This window comes from Lynx rufus, unplaced genomic scaffold, assembly GCF_022079265.1.
Source record: "Lynx rufus isolate CCGP_SWC_20201006 ecotype Redwood Valley unplaced genomic scaffold, mLynRuf1.p SCAF_26, whole genome shotgun sequence".
In the NCBI taxonomy this organism is placed as follows: Eukaryota; Metazoa; Chordata; class Mammalia; order Carnivora; family Felidae; genus Lynx; species Lynx rufus.
Genome location: NW_025814841.1, coordinates 3,202,076 through 3,227,803, shown reverse-complemented (window position 1 = coordinate 3,227,803; position 25,728 = coordinate 3,202,076). Strand labels below are relative to the sequence as shown.

Genomic DNA, 25,728 nt, shown 5'->3' with positions numbered 1-25,728 from the left:
AAATCCTCGGTAGATACACCTATCTTCAAGGGAAAATGCATACATCCAATAATGACTCTCTCTTAGAAAACTGGAATTTAGCTGGAACCTCTCCTCTCAATCTTGACTCCCAAGAATGTGTTAAGGCGAGCATATGTGAAAACGCCAAAAACAACATCCAGAAACAGGTGACGGTTCAGCCCCTGGTAATAACCTATTTCTGCACAACTCACCTGGTCTCGCTGCTTGATCCGCTTGTAAATATACTCAGCAAATGGTTTGCGAGGAATAAACTTTCCATCTCCTGCTGTGACACTAAGAACTCCAGCTTCATACACCACTTTGCCTCTGGAAATGGTCACAAGGGGCACCCCGTGGCAAACCATGCCCTCGAAGATATTGAAGTTAACAGCCTGATGATGAGTTCTTGCCGAAATAGTCCTGTTTGTAAAGACAAAGACCCTCCAGATCACCACCAGCTCATCTGACAAATATAAAATATTCAAAGAATGACTTTAGAAGAAAATTTAGCAACTCTATTAAGCCGTATTAAGCTTTATCATTTGAACAAGCGACTTCAAGAATAGAACATAGCATTAACATTTCATTACAAAGTAATTACATTTTCTGAGAGAAAAACCCAATAGATCACTCCTTATGGTGATTAATGAGGATGAAGTGGGTGAAAGGAAGATATTGTCTCTCACGGTTAGATTTTTAAATTAATTTTTACAACACGCATGAGTCTGATGAACACACTGATTCAGTGCCCACCCAGCTTTACAGAAGTTTAACTTTTGGCAGATGCATCTGAGGCTTCTTCATTCCCACTCCCCAAATCCCATTCCTGTCCCTCCTTTCCCAGAGGGAATCAGAAATTGGTAGTTGTCAAATTGAACTTGGTCGTTATCAAGGAAAATTGTATCTGGAATTTCTTTCCCTTGTCTGAGGCAAAACTTGAAAAATTTGAGATAATAAAAAATAACAAAGCATGTTAGAATATAATTGCTTAGCAGGGTCTATGTCATCTATTTGTATATTCATCATTATTCTTAGTAGTTTATTAGTACGTTCAATCTTACACAATATGATCGATGACTTCCAGGCTGGATCCTTGAAAGTTGGGTGACTTCTTCCCTAAATCTCATTTGGTGGAAAGGGGCAGGGGTGGGGGGAGTGATCTAGCAGCAGTGAATAACATGAGCATCATCTGAATTCTGTAGAAGTCTCTATAAGCCCTCTCAAGATAGATTGAGAGAAGTTCTTTGCTAAAATCCCCAAGGCTGGGTCGAAGGAACAGCAGCCCAAGGCTCTCCCAACCCTAATCTGGAAGGATGGAGCTGGGAGATTCAGAGCTTTTGTGTGCTGCCACCCTAGAAATGAACGAGATGGTGCTGGCCTGGATATTGGGTTTCCAACCCTATGGTTGGAATGGTTTCCAACCCTAACATGTCCAAACAGAATTCTTGATTTTCAATGTCTCCCACAACACTCCCACTCAAGTTTGCTTCTCCCTTGAGTTTCTCAACTCAGTAAATGATACTACCATCTGCCTTTTCTCCTCCCTCAAGATATCATTAAGCCTATTGGTTCTACCTCCCCCCAAATAAATAAAGAAATCCCAAACCTGCCCGCTTTGGTAGCTCTCCACTGTTCCCACCCAAGTCCCATGCCACCATCATCTCTCATCTGGACGACCCAACACCTCCTACAGCCCTCTTTGTTTCCCCTGTTACCTTCATACTCCACAAAGAGGGGCCTTAAGAACCAACTGACTGATAGAAAGAAAAGTTGAAAAGATCACAATGAATAAGAGGTAGATACAAACACAGTAACAATAATTTCCAACACTAAGGAGGAGGGGGGCTATTGATCAAATAGTGATGTTTGATAGGAAATAGGAAAATGAATAAAATATTTAAAGGGTTACTAAGAATAGGATGAGTTATGATGAGTTATGAGTTGGTGATGAAAGATACAAACTCAAAATAAATCTAAGGAACAATATAAAGGAGCTTCAAACCTGCAGGTTAAAGTGTTTTTACGACCATTACAGTCTCTTTGTGATACTTCCATAGTCTGTCTGGGCTGTGGTTTCCTAAGTATCAGTTACACTGATGGCAGAAACTCTCCGGCTTGCTTTATAAAATGTTACATAAAAATGTCTGGACGAATGCATTAGTAAGGCTACTAAATGGAGGAAGTAAAATGCATAAAAATTCATGCTGAAATGGTTACTGAAATACAAGAATGGGAGGCAAAAAAGAGGAAGCCCTAAATCATAAAAGTCTATTTTCCCGATGGGAAATTAAAAATTACTGACGCTCTTAGGGAAATAATCTAACAGAAGACATAAGCTCTATACATAAAGACTGTCATTGCAGTACTGCCTAAACTATTCAAAATCTGAAGCATAACAATTTTCTAATGACTATCTGGTGGGATATTGGGCATCTATGAAGGACTACAATTAAGAATATGATAGGGAAGCAAATAAAATGATAATTACATAATAATAAATGGAAAAAAGTTATACAAAGCATGTATATTATATCTACAAGGAAAATACATATGCAGGTAGACAAATACAAAAGGAAACACACAAAGTAAAGTGTTTTTGTGGGCTGGGAATAAATGAATATGCAAAAAAAAGAAACAAATATGAAAGCAAAAGGTCTGTGACAGCAAAATGTCAAATCAGATTTCTCTGCCTCAGACAAATAAAGGTCATGACCTTGACTTTCTCAAGGGTTCTAAGAGAAAGAAGACAATTAGGCAGCATCTAAGTGATTCTTTATAATAAGGCATTATGTAAATGAGGTGCAATTAACACAAAATGTAAATTCTAGGCAGTATCACCAGCAGCAAAAAGAATGTGCTTCCACTTTTACATCGGAAGGTGTCTGACAGGGTGTCATTCCTCGCCCAACTCTTGCCTTCCAGCCAGAGCTGCAATTCTCCAGTCTTTTAGGAACGTTCACACTTATGGATCTTGATGCATGCAGTTCTCGTCACTCTGATTACCCTCCTCCCTGTTCACATCTGTTCCCCTCCCTTCCCTAAGACTCCACTCAAGAATCCCGGTGCCATGTCGATTACATTTCAATAAAGCAGGTGGTGGAGGGTGGCGGTGGGAAGAGAATCCTGGCCCTCAGAAGCTGACCCCGATGACCCCCAGCAAAACCGAATATCTTCCTCTGTGGCTTAGCCCTATCTGAATGCTAAATGATCCAATGATCTCTTGACAAGACCCTCTCTTCTTACTTAGTGCACACTTTAAGACTGACTCCATGTTGTTTCATCCCCAGCACACAGTAGGTGCTTAATAAATATGTATGAAATGACCAAAAAGAATCGCCACGATTTTCCTTCTGTGTGTTTTATTTCCTGCCTCCACCGACCTCTAGGACGTGACTGTGTTTTGGAAATAGAGCACCACATTACATGAGATAGAAACATCTAATCCCAGAGTTTCATTGTTTACTTAACATTTCTGGTGAGCTGTACCAGTTCATTAGCAGTACATAAATAAATGCATAAGGTAAATTGTTATAATTATCATTGTTAATTGCATCTTATCAAGTCATATGAAACACTTGCTCATCCATACCTAGCAATATTTAGCGATGCCAATATTACCGACAGTTATAAATTCACAGGTAACTATTGTCACCCCACATCCCTGTTGATAATGCTGGATTAGAGCTGTGTGAGAGCTTGCCCAAGGGTCACTCAGTTTGATAATGAATGAACCTCTAACAGGACAGAACAACTGTCACTTAAGAATACTGGTATATTTGTAATGCTGCCATAAGAAGGTTAAAAAAAATTGCGGTGCATTTCAATATTTCATTGTTTTAAAGAAAAATAGAATTCAATATCATCACAAGATTTATAAAATTATTACAAAATGTATCTAAAATCTATTCACTACCAGTGCAGTATGGGAGATGTGGTCCATTAACGGAATGAACACGAGTTCCAAGTCACACAATTGCCTTTGGGAGGATACCTGTTGTTCCTTTGAACATGCTCCCTTAAAGGCAGAGACCTTCTGTTAAGGCAAAAGCCAAGAACATGCCTTCCCAGCCTCCTTTGCAACTGGGGCCCAGTTATGAGATCTTGCCTCCTCCAAAATAGTGCCCCAGCACCAGACTTTGCATGCGAGCTGGTGACTCAGGATGCAGGTGTCACAGGGACTCATGTTGGTGAGGGTGGAGACAGATAAATCCTGCTTTTAGGGCCAGCTGTGACAGAAGTTTAGCAGCAGAGTCCAAGCTTGTTTCATTGAAGCCATCCATGGGAACTGTGCCCAGGGGCAGCACCGTGGCTCTCTCTTGCCCTGTGGTAGGCCTAGAGCATTGGTCCTGGTTGTATAGCCTCTTAGCCTGGTCCTCTGGTCCCTCTGGAGATTCTCTGAGCCACTCAGTGTCCCTTAATACGTTTCCCTTTTGTTTAACTATCTAGAGTAGATTTCTCCTGGTTGCAGTAAGAACTTCGCCAGATACATCTTTTTCTTTCAATATTTGCAGTGTATTTCTGGGACTTTTAGAAAAATCGTTTGTGGTAATCTCAAAAGTATAAAACTGAGGCCTTTCTTGAGCATGAAGCCTGAGCCCAACTGCCCTTCAGGTCTTGTCTCTGTAACAGATCCTGAGCGGAGGTGAGCATTAAGCACTGTCTCTTCAAGTCTAACGCAGGCCACTGCCCTGCAAGACACAGGAGCAGACCCATTCTTCCTAGAACTTCATGGAAAAATAATGAAATATTTCCTAGGTTTTCATAAGTTGATCTGGCAGATCTCATGTCACCTGGTGGGCTGGCAGTGCGTGGAACACTGAGAGACCATTTTGGAAGAAAGCAAGAATGGAGGTACCCAGACTCTGGCTAAAAGAGAGATTGAGTCAATGGACTCATTCATCATCGTTGTAAGGTTCAGCAACACTGTGAGATAAATTGGAGCAGGTGTCATGGAAGTTGGAAGTGCATTTGGCTCTTAAGTGGGCCACACAAATAATCCCGTCCTGAGAAATGCAAGGTAGCAAGCACTGTAATTTTGTCCCTTGGCTTTCATTCTCCCTTCCTCTGGTGTCAGCACCCCCATTTTTCTTTAAGCCGCCTCTCTCCCTCATTAGAGATAATCTGGTAAGACAGTTAGATATGGTGCCCTGTTCTTACCTAAGCAAGGGATGGGCAATTGCCTTTTGTTTCCTAGTAACCTGAATCATTGGAGAGTGACCACAAAAATTAAAAGTGATTGGTGGGTACAATCCTCATTGCAAACCAATTCATGCTACAGGCTGTCCAAGGCTGCCCCGGCCGGGCTCCACCCTTCCGGAGCCCGCAGCATTGACTGTTCTTTTGGTCTGTAAGCTCCTCATAGTCTTCCCACAGAGTGTGCCTTTGCTTAAGTGACAGCAAGATGGTCACTATGATTTGCAGCCAAAGATCCCGACTGATAAAGACTTTGTCCCTTGGAGAGTAATTCCCTTAACAAAGAGTCCATGGATATTTCCGAGGCAAAGTTCAAAAATTCTGTGATTCAGAAGGAACCTAGAAGCTACGTTCAACCAAATGTGTCTGCAGAACAGATGCAGATGTGGGACAATGCTCTGATTCCATTTGTAAGCAAAACCAAAGAGCTGCAAGATTTATCATCAAATATTTTTTCAAATTTAACAATATGCCAGGTAGCTCAGGAGACTAGCATTTGTGAGAAATCTCTTCTCTGTAATTACTGATTGGATGGCTAGGCTGTTGGCCTGTCTGGGTGGTGACAGGAAGGGTAGGAATGATTAAAACCTTCCCAGCTGGTAAGGGAGGATGGGGTTCCTGGGCCTTTGCTTCTTCATTAGCAGATTCACAGGAAGGGTGTTCTCAGTGGTCACTCTGCCCCGAGGGAAAAGCTGCTCTTTGTCAAGCTCGCTTTGAGCCTGTATCAAAGGGCACGTCTCTCTGCAGAGGGGTGTCAAGGTTGTCTTACCGAGTCCCAATTATACACATCTCCAAGGCTCAAGCCGACAGGGAAGCAGAAGCCCTGAAGATAACATTAAGCTATTTTCCAACTTAGTCAATAACTTTGATACCACTCACATCACAGCTGCGGAAAAACATTCTGTCCCTTTGCAAATAGCTTTCTATCAAAGAGCCGCGTGCGGTTATAGATGAGAAAATCACTGAAGCAAAGCCTGCAGGAGACTGCAGCCCCGTCGATGTGCATTCAGAGAGAACACTGGAGAGGAAGAGAATTTCTGAGAGCAACGTGGGTCTTCTTGGCCCCAGAGAAATGACTTGTTTATTTTGTTACATTTTCTCCAACTCAGCCATTCTGTCTGTGGCACGAGTGCATTCTTATCAGGTCACCATGAGAGCCCAAAAAAGTTTTTAAAAGTCTCATCAGGTCGCTTGGCGGCTTCTTTAAAAATACACCTCATCTCTTTACATTGGGTTATATGACACCTCATGTATCACATGAAAGAATAATCATCGTTAAATCTCAACACTGTGAAGTAAGTGCTATTATTACTCCCGTGCAATTAAGTGAGGAAGATGAGATGCAAAAAGGTTTATATAATTCACCCCACACTGCACAGTTCATGTAGGTCAGGTGAGATAAAATGTTGAGGTCTTAGCCTCTAGACAATATTGCCCTTGAAAGCTTTATGGGAAGCCACCTAGACAGCGGGCAATCAACGAAAGCATTTTTTCATCAACCAGAAAACAAATGAGAAGCAACTCGTTCCATACATCCTGATGATTCTTAGTTTGTTTTCCATTTAGCAGCAAGGGATTCAGTATGCTATTAAAAAAGTTCTTAAACCAAAATTGGCCGGTCATTCTCAATGTGATCACGATAGAAGATATTTTTTTGACATGTGTTCCAACTGTCTATTTCAAACTACCTCTTCTGTCAATTTCTTGGACCTGACAAGTTATATAAATGGGGGGCAAAGCAGCCACATCTCTGGAAATGCTAAATGGTGCTACTTCAAGTACATTGTCATTATTAAGCAAAATTGCTGCTCACTGCACCCATCAATCTTCCACCCTCTATTCAGACTTTTCCACCTGCCTCCCACAGAAGAGAAAATGGGAATTGCTTCAGCCACGTTATTAAATCTAAACTGGACAATAACTTGGAACTGTATTGGTGCTCAATGGATGACAAGACATTTAATGCAAGTTCACAAAAACTCCCCAACATTGACTTAAAGAAATAAACCCACCAGGTAGCCCTGCTATTTTGTCTTTGAAGTTATATAGTATAGGTCACAAATGGTAGTGTGGATCGTGGTTAGAGAGACTGAATTTGGACACTGGAAAGTTGACCTTGGAAGTAGGTATTACATCGTTCACCTCCTGTGTCTCGCACAGCACTGAGCAAATAGAAGGCATTTTATATACACATTTGTTTATCTGAAAATAACTTATTAGTAAATTTCTATATTATTACTGAACATAAATATTTCATGTCCTATACACTAGTTTTCAGAAGGTGGGCAACTGAAAATAATTTAGTGTCTTAAAGGAACAGGAACTGAATGTGAATCAGCAAAAGCTAGCATGATTCTAGGATGTATGTTCCATGAATATTAAACAGATACGTGCTTATAGGTGAGATATGATTATTAGCTTTTGAAAGCAAGGCTGTTGCCCTAACATATTGGTCAGAGTTAAAAATAACTTTCTGGGGTGGTGTGTGGACTTGGGCTTGTAATTACATTGTCCCCATGCTGGGAAGTTGCCTTGCCCTTGCCTGATGACACTGTTTGACAGACTATCTATGGGCACAACCTGGGCAGAAACAAGATGTTGGTTTTCTACGCAGGAATATACTGGCTACAATTCACACAATATCCTTCTTGAAAAGTCAGAGTAGGCCCGGTGCTTATGATGTTCAGCTGTAATGCTATATTTTAGGGAGAGAAAGGAATGCCTGGAATATAAAGAAAAGACAGCTGAGTTCTCCAAAGGGATGGAAAAGAGAAGGCTGGGTAAGCGAAATGTCTGGGGGACTTTTAAACTTACTCTTTTTTTTTTGGAAGGAAGATGACCTATTTTCCCTCCATCCCTATCGAGGGGAATAAAAAGACGTAGGAAGCATAAACACGGGAAGATGAAAAGTAGTTTGACACTGGAAAATCACTGCTTGACAACGGAGAGGGAGGTATGTTCGGGAAGAAGGGAGGCAAAAGCTGTGGCCAGGTGAGAACACCGTGAAGGCAGGCTGCCACAGACCTGGGTGATACCCCGGCAAGAGTCAGAGAGAATTTCCAGCTCTGCAATCTGTAGAAGGGTGGCCTGGCCTCCAGGATTTCTGGGAAGGTGATGAGGCAAGCATAATGTTGCATGATTCTATTCCTGAGTCATTTCAATTAGGGGCTCTCAGAAATGCCAAACTAGTCAAACACGTGATCTCACAATAACCATAACAGATACTGATGGACTTTTTACTCTGTGATAGACGTAGAAAGCATCATTTCATTTAATCCTCACAGTAAGGCTATGATATTGACATATTTATTATTATCCCTGTTTTATGGGTAAGAAAAACTGAGTGTGGAAGAGGTTACATTGCCTACGACCCAGCTAGCATATGGCCAAGGCAGATCTGGAACTTAGGTCTGTGGAGTAAAAAGGCTTCCCATTAATGATGGAAAGCAGCTTGTTTTAATCACAGTGCAGGGTCTACAAGCTCTTTTGGAAGTGGCCTGAGACAATCAGTCAATAACTATGCAGAGAGCATGGTACCAGCACTATGCTTATCTATTTCTGCTGCGGCCAGCAAGTTTTACTTAACCTTGACTGCTTTTGAATTGATGGAGCTACTTATGATCCAACTGTCTAAATGGAATTTCTTTAGAATGTTCTAGACTTGAATGTCATTCAGTTGTCAATAACAAAGTCATCTTTTCCATCATTTCTTGATTCACCATGTAAGACTGTGCTGTGGAAAAATACGGACCAAGAGTCAATGAGTTACCAAAATCTTCCTCAGTTGTCATTGTGTGAACTGGAGGTCTAGAATGTCCATCAGAGGATATCAGTGTTCAGGGAGAGGAGTCTTAATCTCCAAAAGTCTGAATCAGGGGTTGGAAAATTATAACTTGCAGGTCAAATCAGGCCCACGGTCTGTTTTTGTAAATAAAGTTTTATTGGAACACAGCCATGCTCATTCATTTGTGTATTATCTGTGGCTGCTTTTGTACTACAATGGCAGAATTGAATAGTGGAAACAGAGACCCTCTGGCCCATGAAGCCTAAAACATTTGCTCTGTGACCCTTTATAAAAGGAGTTTGCCGACCCCTCTTCTAAATGCCTCCAGTGACAACAACAACAACAACCAAAACACCAGGCCCTTGAGAGATTTGCAAGACCTAAAACCTTGGCAAGGGAGAGAGCTACAAAAAAAAAAAAAAAAAAAAAAAAAAAAAAATGATGAGAGGCCAGGAGAGAGAGAAAGAGAGAGGGAGAGAGAAAAGGAGGGGCAAAAAATAAAAACAAAGAAATAATTAAGAGAGTGTAAAGGAAGACAAGAAACATGACCCAAGAGTTGTGGGGCAGAGCGACGCCAGTGACCATCCCAGCAAGTTCCAGATTTCATCACTGCCCATTAAGCATCTGCTGTATTCCAGGTACTTCCATGCGCACTGCCTCACTTAATCTCTCAACAACCCATGTTATTATCCTTGTTGACCAGATGAGGAAATGGAGACTGAGAGGTGAGGAACTTGCCTGAGAAGCGGTGAGGCCAGAAATAAAACATAAGCAGGCTGATCCCCCACTCCTCTCTCTCTCCCACACCCCAGGCCATCAGTGACCACTCCCCTGATCAGAGGAGGAAAGCACTACGTTTCTTTACTCATTAAAATGTATCAGAACACTTGGAATTTTAACAGACATCATCTGCCTTCCATCTGGGCCAGAACATGGCGGCAGCTAATCAATCATCTAGTTCAGCCATGGTGCACGCCAGCAGTCCAACGACCCTCCGAGAATAGAGGACTTTGGAAGTGCTGCCAGAGTGAGAAGCACAGCCCCGGAGTCCCATTTGGCAATGAGGTTGTATAGTTCAAACGTGGCCCGACCCAAAAGGCACCTGTTTTCTAGGAAGCACTGTCGGATCACAGAGGCAGGCTCCAGGGCTAATGTCATCACTACAATGTCGTCTCTGTCCCCTGGAGCAGGCGAGAGGCTCAGAATGCAAGGTGGTGATGATGCTGGGAAGCTGGGGGGAGGCAGCTAGTGAACCGGACTCAGCCGCAACACCCAGCACGCCTAAGGGCAAACTCAGCCAGTAAAGAGGCAGGGACCACTGGCACCCCAGGAGGGCCTGACCAGCTCTCTGCCGCTGCAGGCACACCCAAACCCTCTGACTGGAGCACACCGGGGTAAGAACTGCTAACATTCCCAGGATGCCTGTTTGTCGGATGAGGAAACCGAAGCAAACCAAGGAGGAAATTGAAGCAAACCGAGGTCAGGCAACTCGGCCCAGGTTACACTGCCATTCTGTGGAGAAGCCACATTTTGAAGCCAGGAGGTCTGACTCCAGAGGCCAAGACTCACCTGTAGGCTGCAGTGCCCTTCCCTTCCCTGCCCTCTCGGGAGCCTGGAGCTTTGCAGTGCTTAAGAGATTGGACTTGAGTCAACCAGGCCTGCTCTGAATCCCAGCTCTGCCCTTTCCAGCTGTACAATTTGGGGCAAATAACTAACCTTTTTAAACCTCAGTGTCTTCACCTTGAAACAGATTCCCACACTGACAATGGCATCGAGGCCTCACAGGACGGGGATGGAACTGAAGCAGAAACCACCTTGCGGCTCAGGTTATCTGCAGGCTCCTCTCCCGGCGTGAGGCGCCACCATAGCTGCGCCCACTTGGATCTCCTTTCAGCAGCTCTGACTCCTGTGTGTCCAGTCCTATGACCAAAGGCAGACCTGCACACCACGCTGCCAAGGGCGGAAGTCACAAGAACAGGATGGTTTCACTCCATCCTCCCCGCGGGGCCCAGCTCCTACTATGGCTCCATCCTGTCATTGCTCTGCCTGCTTTACCCCATCTGGCCCTCACAAATGACCTGCCCTCTGGACTTCAGGCTCCAGCATCAGACACAAAGACAACAGCCCTGAGACACTGTCCAACCAGCTCCTACAATTGTGGAAGGTCAAATTATATATACATACGTGTATTGTACGTGCATGTGGTGAATGTCCATATCTATCTGTATATGTATGTGTGCATATGTATATATACACACACATACACATCCTTATATACATATGCCTATACGTGCATTGGTGTGTTTATACAAGTATCTGTGTCTATATCTATCTCCAGGTGGTCCTACTTCTCTGTTTGAGCCCTGACTGATGTATCTTGGGTGGGTTACTTCCGGGATAGTTTCTTGCCAGGATCTCTTTTCCTTTTTGCTATCCGAAAGCATTCACCTTTGAGATTTTCATCGGGTCTTCTTACATCTACTGATAGCGCCTCAGTGGCTAGGAGTCATGGCCAAGTCATCTACGGTGATTGTGGTGATGATAAATAATGCAGCTTCTATTTACTGCACGCTTACACGTCAAACCATATGCTAGCATCTTCTCATAGATTATTTCACTTAATCCTCCTTACAGCCCTGTAGAAGCAAGCTGTTTTTAATACCTGGTTTATAAATGAAGAAATTGAGGCCCAGGAAAGCTGAGTAGCTCACATAATATCATAAGTAAGAGTCAAATACTATATATTGGCTCTCACTGTAAGAGATCCATCCAGGACCCAGGCCTTGAATGAAACCCACATTTATATGAAATTTTACACCATCTTCTTCCAGAAATACTAAAGCACTTTGAAAGGAAAACACAATGTGAAGTAGGATAATTAGGGATAAAAACAGAACGGAAAAACTGTATAAAAGAATATGGTACCAGACACTTGGGTGGGTAGTTGAATGTATGTCTATACATGAGATTATACTCAGCAGCATAAATTTCTATGCAAAATGCTTCCCCCAAAATAGTCAACCAAAGAATGAATCAATTTTAAGGAATACGGTCATGTTTTCTTTTAGACTTTGTGTACAATTAATTCCCATAGGTGCCAGAAAACAACAAATGAGTCACGTGAGGACTCAGAGGTTCCATGTATTTAGGAACTAAAAATGCTCTCATATGAAAAACAAAACAACAGCCGGGGTCTTTTATCATATTGCTGAAAGCCATACTTGGGTCATTAAGCTCTTCTTGTCTCTGGCTTATCACTTAAGTAAATGAGGTAAGAATTGCTAATTAGGCTTACAATGCTACCATACAGAAAGTTAGGTTCTAAGAAATGAGTTTCATACGCCCAGAACTGTGAGGCCACTATTTCAAAGTTCTGACCTACCAACTTATCTACAGTTCTATTCACTCTGGTTTGAGGCAAAAAAGAAAAGGAAATGAAGAAGTCATCGTGGTGGAACAATGTAGAAAATCCCTTTCCATCTTTGTGTTTCTCTTATATTCACCCGTTTAACATAAATTTACTTATTACCTGCATACTAATTGATTCCCAACATGTATCTATTGATTACCAATTTATTGATTGATTCCATGTCATGTACTGTTCTAGGCCATGGGGATGCAGCAGGGAAGAAAACAGACAGAAATCCTCACCTGAATGACGCTCACACTCCTTGTCATGCCTATTTCTGAATGTGCAAGGACCTGCTTGTTATAAATGTGATTCTAACATACGAACAAGGTCAACTTTTTAATAACAATAATACACACACACACACACACACACACAATGCTTTACAGTTTCCATGAAACACTTCCCCATAGACACAGCATTTATTCCTCAAAAGAACTTTGGGTAGTTTGCAAGAAATATGACAGACCATTTAAATAAAGAGACAAATAATATAACGTTACCAAAAGAAAAATGAACAAAGGGCATGAACAGACATTTCTCTATAAGAAAAAAAAAGCAATGACTAATACACATGAAAAAGCATTCAACTTTCCTAGTGCTCAAAAATATGCAATTTGTAGCTGAAAGGTAATAATTTTTACTTGCAAAAATAACAAGAAGCAAAGGGAAAAAAAGATTGTATCCGGAGCTGGTGAGGAACTATGAGGTGGTAACCACATACGCAGAAAGCCCTTAAAAGCACATACACTCTGATGCAGTAACTCTGCTTTCAGTAATCTGGCCCATGGAAATAATCCCAAATCTAGATTTAACGTAGCAGAAAAATGAAAGTGAAAACTGTCAAAGTTATCCAAGTGTATGAAACCTGGATAAAGGGCCTAACACAAAGTCATTAGAGAGAGAGAGACTTTCCTGGAGAAGTCAGACATTCAAAAATACTGAACAGCTCTGTGCAATGTGACATCTAAGGGGTTCCCACTGAAATTGCAGTTACAATTGTGCCTCGTTGACATGCCAGTTACAAATTCAATGTGCAGAGGAGGATATGTATAAGCAGTGACTGACAAAACAAACTGGAATTCTGAGGCTATGGTTGATTTCTCTAAGCTTTTTTCCCTCTAGGATCCCATATTATAAAAGTCATTTACTTTGATGCCTCCCTGCTAGTTTGTAAATCTCTCATGGCTATCTTTTGTATGTGATAATGATAATAATGATATTAATGTCTCTTAGAGTTTTGCTATATGCCATGCTTCTATTGAAGGTATTATCTCCTTCCAGTGACCTGCAGAGCTTGGTGTTATTATTAGCATATCTACATTTTACTGACAGGAAACTGAGCCTCAGAGAGGTAAGGAACTTGTCCAAGGTCATGTAGACAGTATTGGCACAGTTGAGATTTGAATCCAGTGACCCAGTTCTGCTCTGGATCCCATGCCCCTTAGCCACTGAGCCACACATCCTGATCTATTACTTTATACAATAGTTATGTGGAGTACTTTTTTTTCTCTGTCCACTTAAGTCCTGAGTTACATTAGAGGAAGACATTTCTCGTTTAGCTTTGAGCACAGTATATGGCACCCAGTTGGCACTCAATAAATGCTTGGGTCATAAAGCAACAAAGCTACAGTTGACTCTTCCACTTCATTCGATTTCCAATTTTTCACCAAGCTGTCAGGGAAAAGTTTTCCTTCCGGGGGAAAAAACACCTTAAATCAGTTCCACTTTTGTTGTCATCATCTTGTATGAGGCTTTATCCCTATAAATTGGACTTCACCAACAGTCTCCTGACCATCCTCTCAGACTCCAACCAGTCCTGCACACTCATTACCCTAAAGTCATTGAGCTTTCCCAACTGATGAGCCCAGATTCAAGATTGAAACCCTCAGATCCCATGGTGACCAGGTCGGGGTAGAGCTCCGAGGCTAGTCACTGGTGGCCAAAAGCACCTTCCCAGGTGACAGGCAAGCAGTCCTGCTGTAGGGTTATGTTGAAGGATTTGTTGGGATGTAGGACTTCCAGTGCTAAACCTGGGAAAGTTCTGGCCAAACCAAGACAAGTTGATTATGTTACATTCTCCTCACAGTCTCCAAATTCCTTTCACTACCACATACCTTACAAATAAAACCAGTTTCTACTTATGCCATGTAAAAATCAGGAAGCACAGAATAACACCAGCATTCTTCACAGAGCTAGAACAAACAATCCTAAAGTCTGTATGGAACCAGAAAAGACCCTGAATAGCCAAAGTAATGTTGAAAAAGAAAACCAAAGCTGGAGGCATCACACTCTTGGACTTTAAGCTGAATTACAAAGCTGTAATCATCAAGACGGCATGGCACTGGCACAAAAACAGACACTCAGATCAATGGAACAGAACAGAGAGCCCAGAAACGGACCCACAAATTTATGTCCAACTAATCTTTGACAAAGCAGGAAAGATTATCCAATGGAAACAAGATAGTCTCTTCAGCAAATGGTGTTGGGAAAACTGGACAGTGACATGCAGAAGAATGAACCTGGACCACTTTCTTACACCACGCACAAGAATAAACTCAAAATGCATGAAAGACCTAAATGTGGAGACAGGAAACCATCAAAATCCTAGAGAAGAAAACAGGCAGCAACCTCTTTAACCTTGGCCGCAGCAACTTCCTACTAGACATGTCTCCAGAGGCAAGGGAAATAAAAGCAAAAATGAACTATTGGTACCTCATCAAGATAAAAAAAAACAAAAACAAACAAAAACAAACCTTCCGCACAGTGAAGGAAACAGTCAACAAAACTAAAAGGCAACCAATGGAATGGGAGTAGATATTTGCAAATGACCTATCAGATAAAGGGTTAGTATCCAAAATCTATATAGAACTTACCAAACCCAACACTTGAAAAACAAATAATCCGGTGAAGAAATGGGCAGAAGACATGAACAGACACTTTTCCAAAGAAGACATCTAGATGGCTAATAGACACATGAAAAGATGCTCAACATCTTTCAAAGACACAATGAGATACCACCTTACTCCAGTCAGAATGGCTAAAATTAACAACTCAGGAAACAACAGATGTTGGCAAGAATGTGGAGAAAGGGGAACCCTTTTGCTCTGTGGTGGGAATGCAAACTGGTACAGCCACTCTGGAAAACAGTATGGAGGTTCCTCAAAAAATTAAAAATAGAACTACCCTATGACCCAGCAATTGCACTACTAGGTGTTTATCCAAAGGATATAGGAGTTTTGAAGGGGCACATGCACCCCAGTGTTTATAGCAGCACTATCCACAATAGCCAAAGTATGGAAAGGAGCCCAAATGTCCATCGATGGATGAATGGATAAAGGAGAGATATGTTGTACACACACACACACACACACACACACAACGGAATACTACTCGGTGATCAAAAAGAATGAAATCTTGTCATTTGCAACAACGTGGATGGAACTAGAGTGTATTTTGCTAAGTGAAATAAGTCAGTCAGAGAAAGACAAATATCATACGATTTCACCCATACGTGGAATTTAAGAAACACCACAGATAAACATAGGGGAAGGGAAGGAAAAATAAGATAAAAACAGAGAGGGAGGCAAACCATAAGAGATTCTTAATTACAGAGAACAAACTGAGGGTTGCTAGAGGGGAGGTAGGTAGGCGGATGGGCTAAGTAGGTGATGGGCATTAAGGAGGGCACTTGTTGGGATGAGCACTGGGTGTCATATGTAAGTGATGAATCCCTGGGTTCTACTCCTGCCTGAAACCAATACTACATTGCATGTTAACTAACCTGAAAAAAAAAGATGCAGATCAATTCAATCCTCATTCAAAGACATTCAATGGTGCTCCCTGCCGCAGAAAATCTATACTTCAACTAACATTCAAAGCCTTTGGCAGTCTGGCCAGAAGAGATCTTATCTTCAACTACCTGCCATCCTGACCCCTCTGCCCAGGCTCTCTGGTCCCTCGATCGCCCCTTGAATGTCTCTTTTCAATTTCCCCTTATTTAGCCCTGACTTCTTCATCTGGATAACTTTATTGCCCCGTCTATTTACCCAGAGCCACCTCAAGGGTTCAGTTAATTCAAAGTCTTTTCACGAGCCCAACCCAGCCTTCTGTGAGGTCTTGATGACCTCAAGTCAGGACAATTATTTTGACTCTTCCTTTGTGGAGGAGTGAAGCACACGGACCCTGCTCACTTCTTGAACTGATGTGTTGAGCTGTTAATATTTTCCTCTTCCAAGAGTTATCGTTTCCCACACGAACCTCTTGTCTGCCCAAGCAGAATACAGCTTCTTTGATGGCAGGTATGGCGCCTTATTTATGACCCCCATGGCACTCAGCAATGCCATTTCTTACACAGAGTGAGGGTGCAATAAATATATGTTGAAAGATAATTGATTACTACTGTCTTTCTTCCCCCACCACAGGAGGAATTCCGCAACACTTGCACACAGATAAATGCTCCAGTTTTTTTGTGTGTGGGGGTAAATTGCCTTCTCATTATTCTGCCTCCAGAATCTTAGCTTTCCTTAAATGCCTGGTAGAAGAATGGAACTGAGAGCAAAGTATGAACATTTCCCTCTGCTGGTTGATGAGTATTGGCAAAACCACAGTGTGGAGGGATGGGGAGAAGGAAGACAGGAAGGAAATATAACAGCAGGTAAAGAGGCATGCCTCGTGGCCCAGTCAGTTCACTGTACCATCTCAGATCAGGTCATGATTTTACAGTTCATGAGTTCGAGCCCCACATCAGGCTCCCTGCCATCACCACGGAGCCCACTTTGGAACCTCTGTCCCCTTCTCTCTTTGCCCCTCCCCCGCATGCACGCACACACGCGCGCGCTCTCTCTCTCTCAAAAATAAATAAAACGTTTGAAAAAAAAAGAAATGTAAAGAAACTATTTTAATGAAATTTTGGAAAGATGTAGAGCATGCCAAACATAGGAAAAGGCACAGAGAAAAGATAGGGAGGAAAGGGCTTCACACAGAAAATAAAGAAAACAAAAATAAAGCTGTCTATATTAGAGTATGGCCAGAGAAACAGGTGCAAAAGGGCCCAACGCAAAGGCCAAGCTCTGCCCAGCAAGGGGCGGCCCGCCTGAGCCCCTCCAGAAGAGTGCTCCTGGGGGGCTCTGCACAGATGGCAGGCTTCACGTGCCTGTCTGGGGAGGCCCCTCATCGCCCAGACAGCACGCAGCCCCAGTTACAGGCCTGAAGGCAGGCACACTACACCGATGGAAAATTTCCTTCAGGCAACATAATCTCGGCATAAAAAACAATATTGATCCATTTGCCTCCCGGCCAAAAAGAAATCAAGTTAGACAAAGGAAATTAGGCAATAGGTTTAATATGACTCCAACTGCAATGGCAAAATCAACGTAACGTACCCTGACTCTCCTTCCTGAGCTCTCTCTGGTTTGCACAGGCCACTCTTTGGGGTGCGGGTGGGGGGGGTGGCACTGAGAGGTGCTCGCAGGCACATGGGTATCTTTGAAACGAACAGGTCAACTGTCCTCTCATGTCCAAAGAATCCCACTGCCAGCAAAACGTGCTGGGGAGTGATGTCCAGGAGTGCTGGCAGATTTATAGGGACCCATGTCACACACCAGCCAAGTGTGCACCCATCACCGAGGACAGAGCATGCAATCTGCTGCCCTGCAGAACACTGAGGTAGCTCTGACCTTGGATTCACAGGCAGACGGGCAGCTCACTCAGCACACCCAGCTCATCACTCTGCATTTATATATGGTGAGAGAGAGGAAATCTTTCTGGAACTGACAGCTAATACCTGGAATGTTGGACTCACAACTCAAAAATCAGTGACTGCAGCTAGAAATAAAACCATCACCTCTCTACTAGCCCTGCACGTGCTACCCTGGGTAAAAAGTGAGATTATACTTCATTCACTTTGTCTTCAGCTGCCTCCTGGGCTCTCTGGAGCATGGCAGGGGCCCAATATACTGTTCTTAATAACTGAGCAAATGAATGTGGGACAAGATAAAATATAATGGGGACAAATGGAAAGTTCTGCATTTAGTTACAAAAATCAAGCCATTTCATATGCTTCTACTGGCAAAATTTTACAGCATTTGATGCCAAGGAAATCAGGGACTAGATGCTTGTCCTTGAGAAGCTCTGACACATGTACATAAGGATGTACACAGTGTCTGGGATAGTGAGAGACTGCCAATGACCTAAATGTCCTTGAGCAAGAGAATATATAATTAATTATGCTGTATTCATAGACAGAACACTATATAGCAGTGAAACTGAATGAAAAACCTACGTATTTCAACACGGTAAGTCCCAGAAAGACAGTACTGAGAACATTGCACAATAATACACGTAGTGCAATAAATTCATATAAAGCTAAAAATACACAAAATTATATAATTATATATGTATATCTATGTATATATGTATATCTATGTATATATATGTACATATATGTATATGTATATCTATGTATACATATATACATACATAACGGCTTGGGACTGCATCTATATATAGTACAAATAGAAAGAAATGCATGGGAGTAATAAACATCAAATACAGGACCCAAGGTGGTTGTTGGGAGTGAATACAAGGGCATTATTTTTTGTACTTTCTCTTTATATTAAGTTTTGCATCTTCTAAAAATTATGGTCATTATAAATTACTGTCTGTTCAAGTGGACGTAAAAGTATAATATAGAAAAGAATCCATTTAATATAATCCTAGTCATTTTAACATAAACATCAGAGACGAAGACCCAATACAAGTTTTTAAATTAGCGACTGCACAAATGTGATAAGATATTGGAACTTCATGCAATGGTTTACATTTCGCTGTTTGTTTGTTTTTTTAAGTTTTTTTATTTATATTGAGAGAGAGATAAAGCATGAGCAGGGAGGAGCAGAGAGAGAGGAGAGAGAGAATCCCAAGCAGGCTCCATGCTGTCAGTGCAGAGCTGGACAGAGCTCGATATCACGAGAGGTGATATCGTGACCTGAGCCGAAACCAGGAGTTGGACACTTAACCGACTGAGCCACCCAGGTGCGCCCCGCATTTCACTGCTTTTAACCTGCAAATGGCAATTTCATAAGGTGTAAATGCAAAAAATGTAACAAAGGAAATGCAAAGTTTTACATTTAGTATAAAACTAATTAGCTCACATGTTCCTGCTCTGGTGCTATTCCAGGCAGAATCATGTGCAGTTCTGAGACTCACATCTTTGTAGGACAGGGACAAGTGTGTGTCAAGAGAAGGGTGAATAGAAGTGTGGTCAGGACATTGGGAGTCTGCTAATCAAGGACCTAAGGATCTACTGAGGAACTGAGAAAGCTTATTTGGTGATGGGAAAGCTTACTGGGGGCCAATGACTTTCTCTAAATGTTTGAATGAATGAACTATCTTATGAGAGCACAGATATATTCTGCATAGTTCCAGAGGCAAACAGTTGAGGAGCAAAACAGAGGTAATTTTTAATGGAACCAAAGGAAGAACATCTTAACAGTTATAGCTATCCCAGAGAGAACTGAATGGTTTAGTTAGGTAGTAACTTCTCTAAAAATCAAGCAAGGCCATAGAGAACTCTGAGGAGTTAGCTGGATATTATGAGTCCCAAAGCCCTCTCCAATTCTATGAGAACCAGTGGTTCTCAAACTTGGGTGTGCATCAGAATCCCCTGGGGTACTTGTTAAAACCCATGGAGTTTCTGAGGCAACAGGTCTGGGTGGTACTTGAGAATTTGCATTTCTAATAAATTCCTAAATGATGTTGAAGTTGCTGGTCTTTGAGAACATGTGCTCTTAAAAAGAAGAGGTAGATAAGCTTCAGTTAAATTTTTTGGAGTTTTTTTTTTTTTCCAAGCCATTGGAAAAGACTGCCTCTCCCTACACCACTCACTGCCTCCAAATAGACTTCCACAGTGGTCCTTTTCTGATGGGAAGGGCACATTTAAATTGATGCTTTCTCCAAAGTCCTTTGTAAAAAGCCATGGCTCTTTGCTGTGCTTTAAGAATATAAGGACCCTGGGATTCTCTCCAGGTACTGACATTATATTTCTTTTGATCCATTTTCATTTCGTCTTCTGTTTCCTCCATAGCCAAGATTCCCATGTTTTTAAGATAAGTGGCCAGAATTAAGAGTGAGTCTGGGCCAAAACCGGAATTGTTTGACCCACAAAAAGATCCAACCTAGCTTAGGCCACATTCCTGGCCAGATCTGGCAATGCTGCTGGCCACTGACTCTGGAATGCGTCTTGGCCAAGCACTGCTTTGGGGAAGGAGAAGGTAGAAGTGCCAAGAATTCTCTGATTGGTTTGTTTGTTTAACTCAAAGGGAAGAAATGTAAGACCAATCTTAAACCAGCTCAAGGAACAGATAATAAACAAAGCCTAACCAAAATTTTTAAATCACACATTTGCTCATTGGCCCAAGACCATTATTAGTATCTGGTTTATTCATTCAACAAATAATTACTGAGTTCCTAGATGTGATCTCCTGGCACTGCTTTGAGACTTAGGGATGCAGCTGTAAATAAGAGGGACAAATGCCAAAGACAGGAAAATAGATAATATATGTTGGGCGGGAAGAACAATATAGCAGGTGCTTAGTTGGAAGAGCCTATGCCTTTCACACAACCACCTCCCCTTGATGCTTATTCTTTTCCAAATCCTAATGCTTAAAATAAACTGTGCTTACTCTGGCAAAGGCAAATGATCAATGATAGAATGGGTTACTGTGATCTGTTCCTAAGCTGATTTTCTTTTATAATTAGGAAAAAATGCCACTAATAGTAGTGAAGTCCCTGGAAATCATTTTCTAGTTCACTTGAAAAGTTCAGTTGCATAAGAACATGTTTAAGTAAACAAGTTGGAATAAACAGTGGTTAAAATTTTACCCAACTGTAATCAGCAAAACTAGGTTTTTTTTTTTTTTAATGCATAGTCAAAGCCTTTTTTTTAAAGCACAAAGTTTTTTTTTTTTTTTTAAAGCCTCTTCCGAAGGCCACAGGATAAATCTTAGGTGATTTGTTGGAATGGTTTCACAGCAAACAACTTTTCAAAGGAGTCACCTCTGGGGCCACTGAAGAGTTCTGCTTTAATCAGGTTATCTCAGCCAGAAGAACTCATCCAAGCTTCTCCATTTTAGTCATTCTTGGTGAAAATTAGAAGCGTGCATGAAGTACAAGAGATGCAGCTTTTACATGAACTAGAATTCTAGTGACTTTTGGTCATGTCTGAATTAGGTCACTACTGTAAGGACTTGTGAATCACAACTGGAGCTGATCACAGCTTCCACTTATTCAATAAATTGACTGCCACTGACCACCTACCACCGCATAGTCAGCAGGTAAGCCAAGAACCACTGAACATTAATCATGTACTAAGCGCTTTAATTATTGTTTTGTTTTTTCATCATACTGTCTTAGATACGCATGACAATGCTATAAAATAAATATCACCACCATCATCATCATCGTCATCCCTGTTTTACAAATAAAGAGACTGAAATTCAGAAAAATTAGGTCACAATTCCCAAGGTCCCATCTAATTAGTAAGAGGCAGGGTAGGAGTTAAACCCCAAAGCCTTTCTCTTTACACTCTCTTTCTGCTCCTGCCCCCCAAGGAACCAGGAAGATGGGCAGGATTTTGTGTGGATTAGCAAAAGACAATTACTCCTCAAGCTACTTTGCCATGATCCGTGGGAAAATGGCCATAAGTACTACATACAGCTACGGTCACTGCTATGACCGTAGCATGTGAAGGGTGCCCCTGGAGTGGTACAAAGCACAGCCTACACAACCTTAACCTGACGCCATGAATGTATGCGAGGCAACACAGTGAAAAATCATGGCATAAACTGCCATTTCCACCTGCATACCTGGTATGAGACCTGGGCCCCCACTCTTTCCTCCCACACATATGCACTGCCATGGTGTGCGTTTGGGAACCGAGGGAGGAGTTAGTCATAAACACTCTTAGAAACGGGCGTTAAAAGCAGTCTTCAGGCTGACCGACGTTTATAAGCAGAAACGCAGCTGCTGTGTTCATGTGCACATCTGTGCAAGTATGTGTGTGTGTGCAGACTTCTTTTGAGGAGCAGGAAGACTAAAGGTCAAATCATATACAATGTGCAACTTCAGGGGAAAATGCCTAAGGTTTCCGTGAAACAGTCACTGACAATATAGCTATAATCATAAGCCGCCACTATTTGCCAACGGGCACCTTACTCCTTATCTCTTCTTTGTCCCCACACCCACAAGCCCCATTACCCAAGGATGAAGTAGTCATTCTCACCCCACTTTCCTGCACACACAACGCCCCCTCCAGAATCCAGGGGGCACTTTCACAGGCGGCAAGTTATTTCTCTTCACTGAATATACAGTAAAATTCATTCATCTCTATCGTTGCTGAGAAAGGGAAGGAAATTAAGCAGGAAGGACAGCACAATGCATTTACGAATGGTGTATTCAAGGTCAAAGCCCACTATAATTGAGTTAAAAAATAATAAATGAAAATAGCTGTGAGCAAAATATGCCTGCTTTGCAGAATACGGTCCAGCTAGAAGTCTTCATTAAATGTTCCAGTGCGCACAATGTGTTAGCTATGCGTATGTGTGCTGGAGATTCTGCGAGATATCCTGTAGCTCATAAATACTGAGAAGGGACAGTTGCCATAGTAACTAAGTGCTATTTAATGAATACCGAAGAACCGAAGCTCATAGGATAGTCTTAAATTGCCGGAACGTGAGTTACTGCTGCTGCTGGGAGCTTGCAAGTAACTTACATGCCATCCTCTCTAACACGATTTTTTAACAAGTTGGCTGATTTGACTGGTCTCTGTCTTGACCACATGACACGGCCAGATTCTCTCTTGACTCCGCATGAAAATCCTACCCCTGATTTCTCCCCCTTGACTCTAAGTACCAAAACATTCTACAGAAACGACCCAAACATTTAGATAAGGAATGTGTCCTGAAATTGGAATCTTTGACCCGAGTAGTGACGCGTTGGGACACATACCTCTGTCACAAGCAATAGACACTGGTTCAGTGAGCCATCAAGCTGAATACAGCAGATTCTTTTTACTTCTGGAAAAGGTGGATGCTCCATATGCACCAAATGCAGTTTGTTTTTATTGTGCAATGACACAGAAGAACCACCGCAGTTGATTTTTGTGAGAACTTTGTACAGGCTAGTAACATCTTAGGTCATCTTGCATTAGGATGTCCAAACCTTCTCTACAGATCCCCAATTCCCTCTCACCATCCATCCCACATGTCAGATTTCTCATCCTGGAATCATCGGGCTTTTCACTGGTTTAAAAAAAAAAAAAACAACACAAAAAACATGGCTGCACTGCCTTTTCTTGGCTCTGGTCGCCCTCGGTAACTATAATGCGGCTCATTTTTAAGGTTACGGATTGTGTCGCAAGCATACTTACTTCTACATGCCATTAATAAATAATGAGAATTTAGAGAAAGGGGGAAACATCTATGTACCATGAAGCCAAAAATCATTAGCAAACACATCCACTCTCCAGAGGCTGGCTTGTTCTTGCATAACCAACACCTCAACTGGCCTGGTTGGGTCTCAGTGTGGGCTGTGGGTGCCCCCTTCAGGGTCTGGGGTGAAATACATGCTGCTCTCATTTGAGATGCTAACTAGTCAGCTGGGCAATTGTTTTTGCTAAAACCTTCCAAGAAAATTTCAAAGGAAAATTCTGGCCAACCTCTAATGGTGTGGTCAGACAGAAAGCCCTCACATCACCAGGCTTCAGCTAATATTTAAACCAGGTAGGTACAATAAAAGGCAGTGTCATTCAAGAAAAAACAAAAAACAAAAACCTACAGATAGATCCATTTTATTCATTGGATTAAACAATGCTTTCCACCAGATGAGCTCTGTTTAAAATTGCCTCTGTCTGTAATGAACAGAATTAAAGCTGGAGACAGGCAGCCCATGACCCCCTCACCTCCCTACTTGCTTCCACGGCCTGAACCTGTTCTCTCTCTCACATAAGTTAAGGCCAGCCTTAACTGTCTCCTCCCAGGCTCTCCCAGCACTGCCTTGGTTTATCTTGCCTCCATGTTTAGTCTTTTTTTTTTTTTTAATTTTTTTTTTCAACGTTTATTTATTTTTGGGACAGAGAGAGACAGAGCATGAACGGGGGAGGGGCAGAGAGAGAGGAAGACACAGAATCGGAAACAGGCTCCAGGCTCTGAGCCATCAGCCCAGAGCCCGACGTGGGGCTCGAACTCCCGGACCGCGAGATCGTGACCTGGCTGAAGTCGGACGCTTAACCGACTGCGCCACCCAGGCGCCCCTACCTCCATGTTTAGTCTTGACACTCAGGGCCAATGCGGTCCCATGCCAATGACGGTGCTAAGGTGAGAATGATCTTTGAACTTCTTGCTCCCGATATTCTTAACCCATTCCTGCCAAGACTGAGAGTATTTGACTTTGTATCTCATCCCCTCTCCCTCCACTGCCAGCTTCCTAAAAGCAGGGCCTGGCTCTGACACAGTCTGGACCCTCGTGTCTGGCTGATGGTGGTGCTCCCATGATGAGTGGCCGTGGGAATGAAGAAATGCAGTAAGGAAACTGTATTCACTTCATTTTCTTCTCTATAAGAGCTGCTTAACAAGCTAATTGCTCCCAACTTCAAAAATGAAAAAGACACAGAGAAAATAAGACCAGTGAAGCAATTCTTCCTCCTCTCCTTGGGAGATCCTTTCTACTCACATTCACCTTCATTCATTCAACAATCATTTATTGATAACTTGCAATAAGTTAAAAGCATAAGGTGAGGAAATGCTGCTCTTTGTACTTTTCCTTTCACTGTAATCGTTGCTGAATAGAATCTTTCCAACTTTCCCTCATGCCATTTCTTCATTTTTCACCAGTTACCTTAAGATATAATTGACACAGGGGTGCCTGGGTGGCTCAGCTGGTTAAGCATCAGCTCTTGGTTTTGGCTCAGGTCATGATCTCCCAGTTCATGGGGTTGAGCTCCAAGTTGGGTTCTGAGCTGACAGCTCAGAGTCTCCTTGGGGTTCTGTCTTTCCCTCTCTCTCTGCCCCAACCCACTCGTGTTCGCTCTCTCTCTCTCTCTCAAAATAAACTTATAAAACCACATAAAACTAGAGCATAATTCTCCACTCCCTAAGTGTGAGCTGTGCACAGTGACTTCCTTCTAAAAAGTACAATATGGGAGGGGGGAAAATGAGTAAATTGCACAGCCAGCAGATCCAGGCCAACGTCAGCAGTGACAGTCGTGTTGACAGCATATACCCTTCAAAGGATGGGATGAAAATGGCACTCTATACCCATAACCCAAGGCTAATAATGAGAAAAA

At 42.2% G+C, this 25,728-nt stretch overlaps 1 protein-coding gene across 1 annotated transcript in view; it reads right to left on the bottom strand.

Moving 5' to 3' along the window:
• The window catches only part of DPYS (dihydropyrimidinase), an 80,542-nt gene that overhangs the window by 13,047 nt on the left and 41,767 nt on the right, over positions 1–25,728 (bottom strand). Inside the window, exon 8 of the mRNA XM_047088969.1 lies at positions 213–420. Within this exon, the coding sequence (XP_046944925.1) occupies positions 213–420 (208 nt within the window). The remainder of the gene's footprint in view (positions 1–212; positions 421–25,728) is intronic.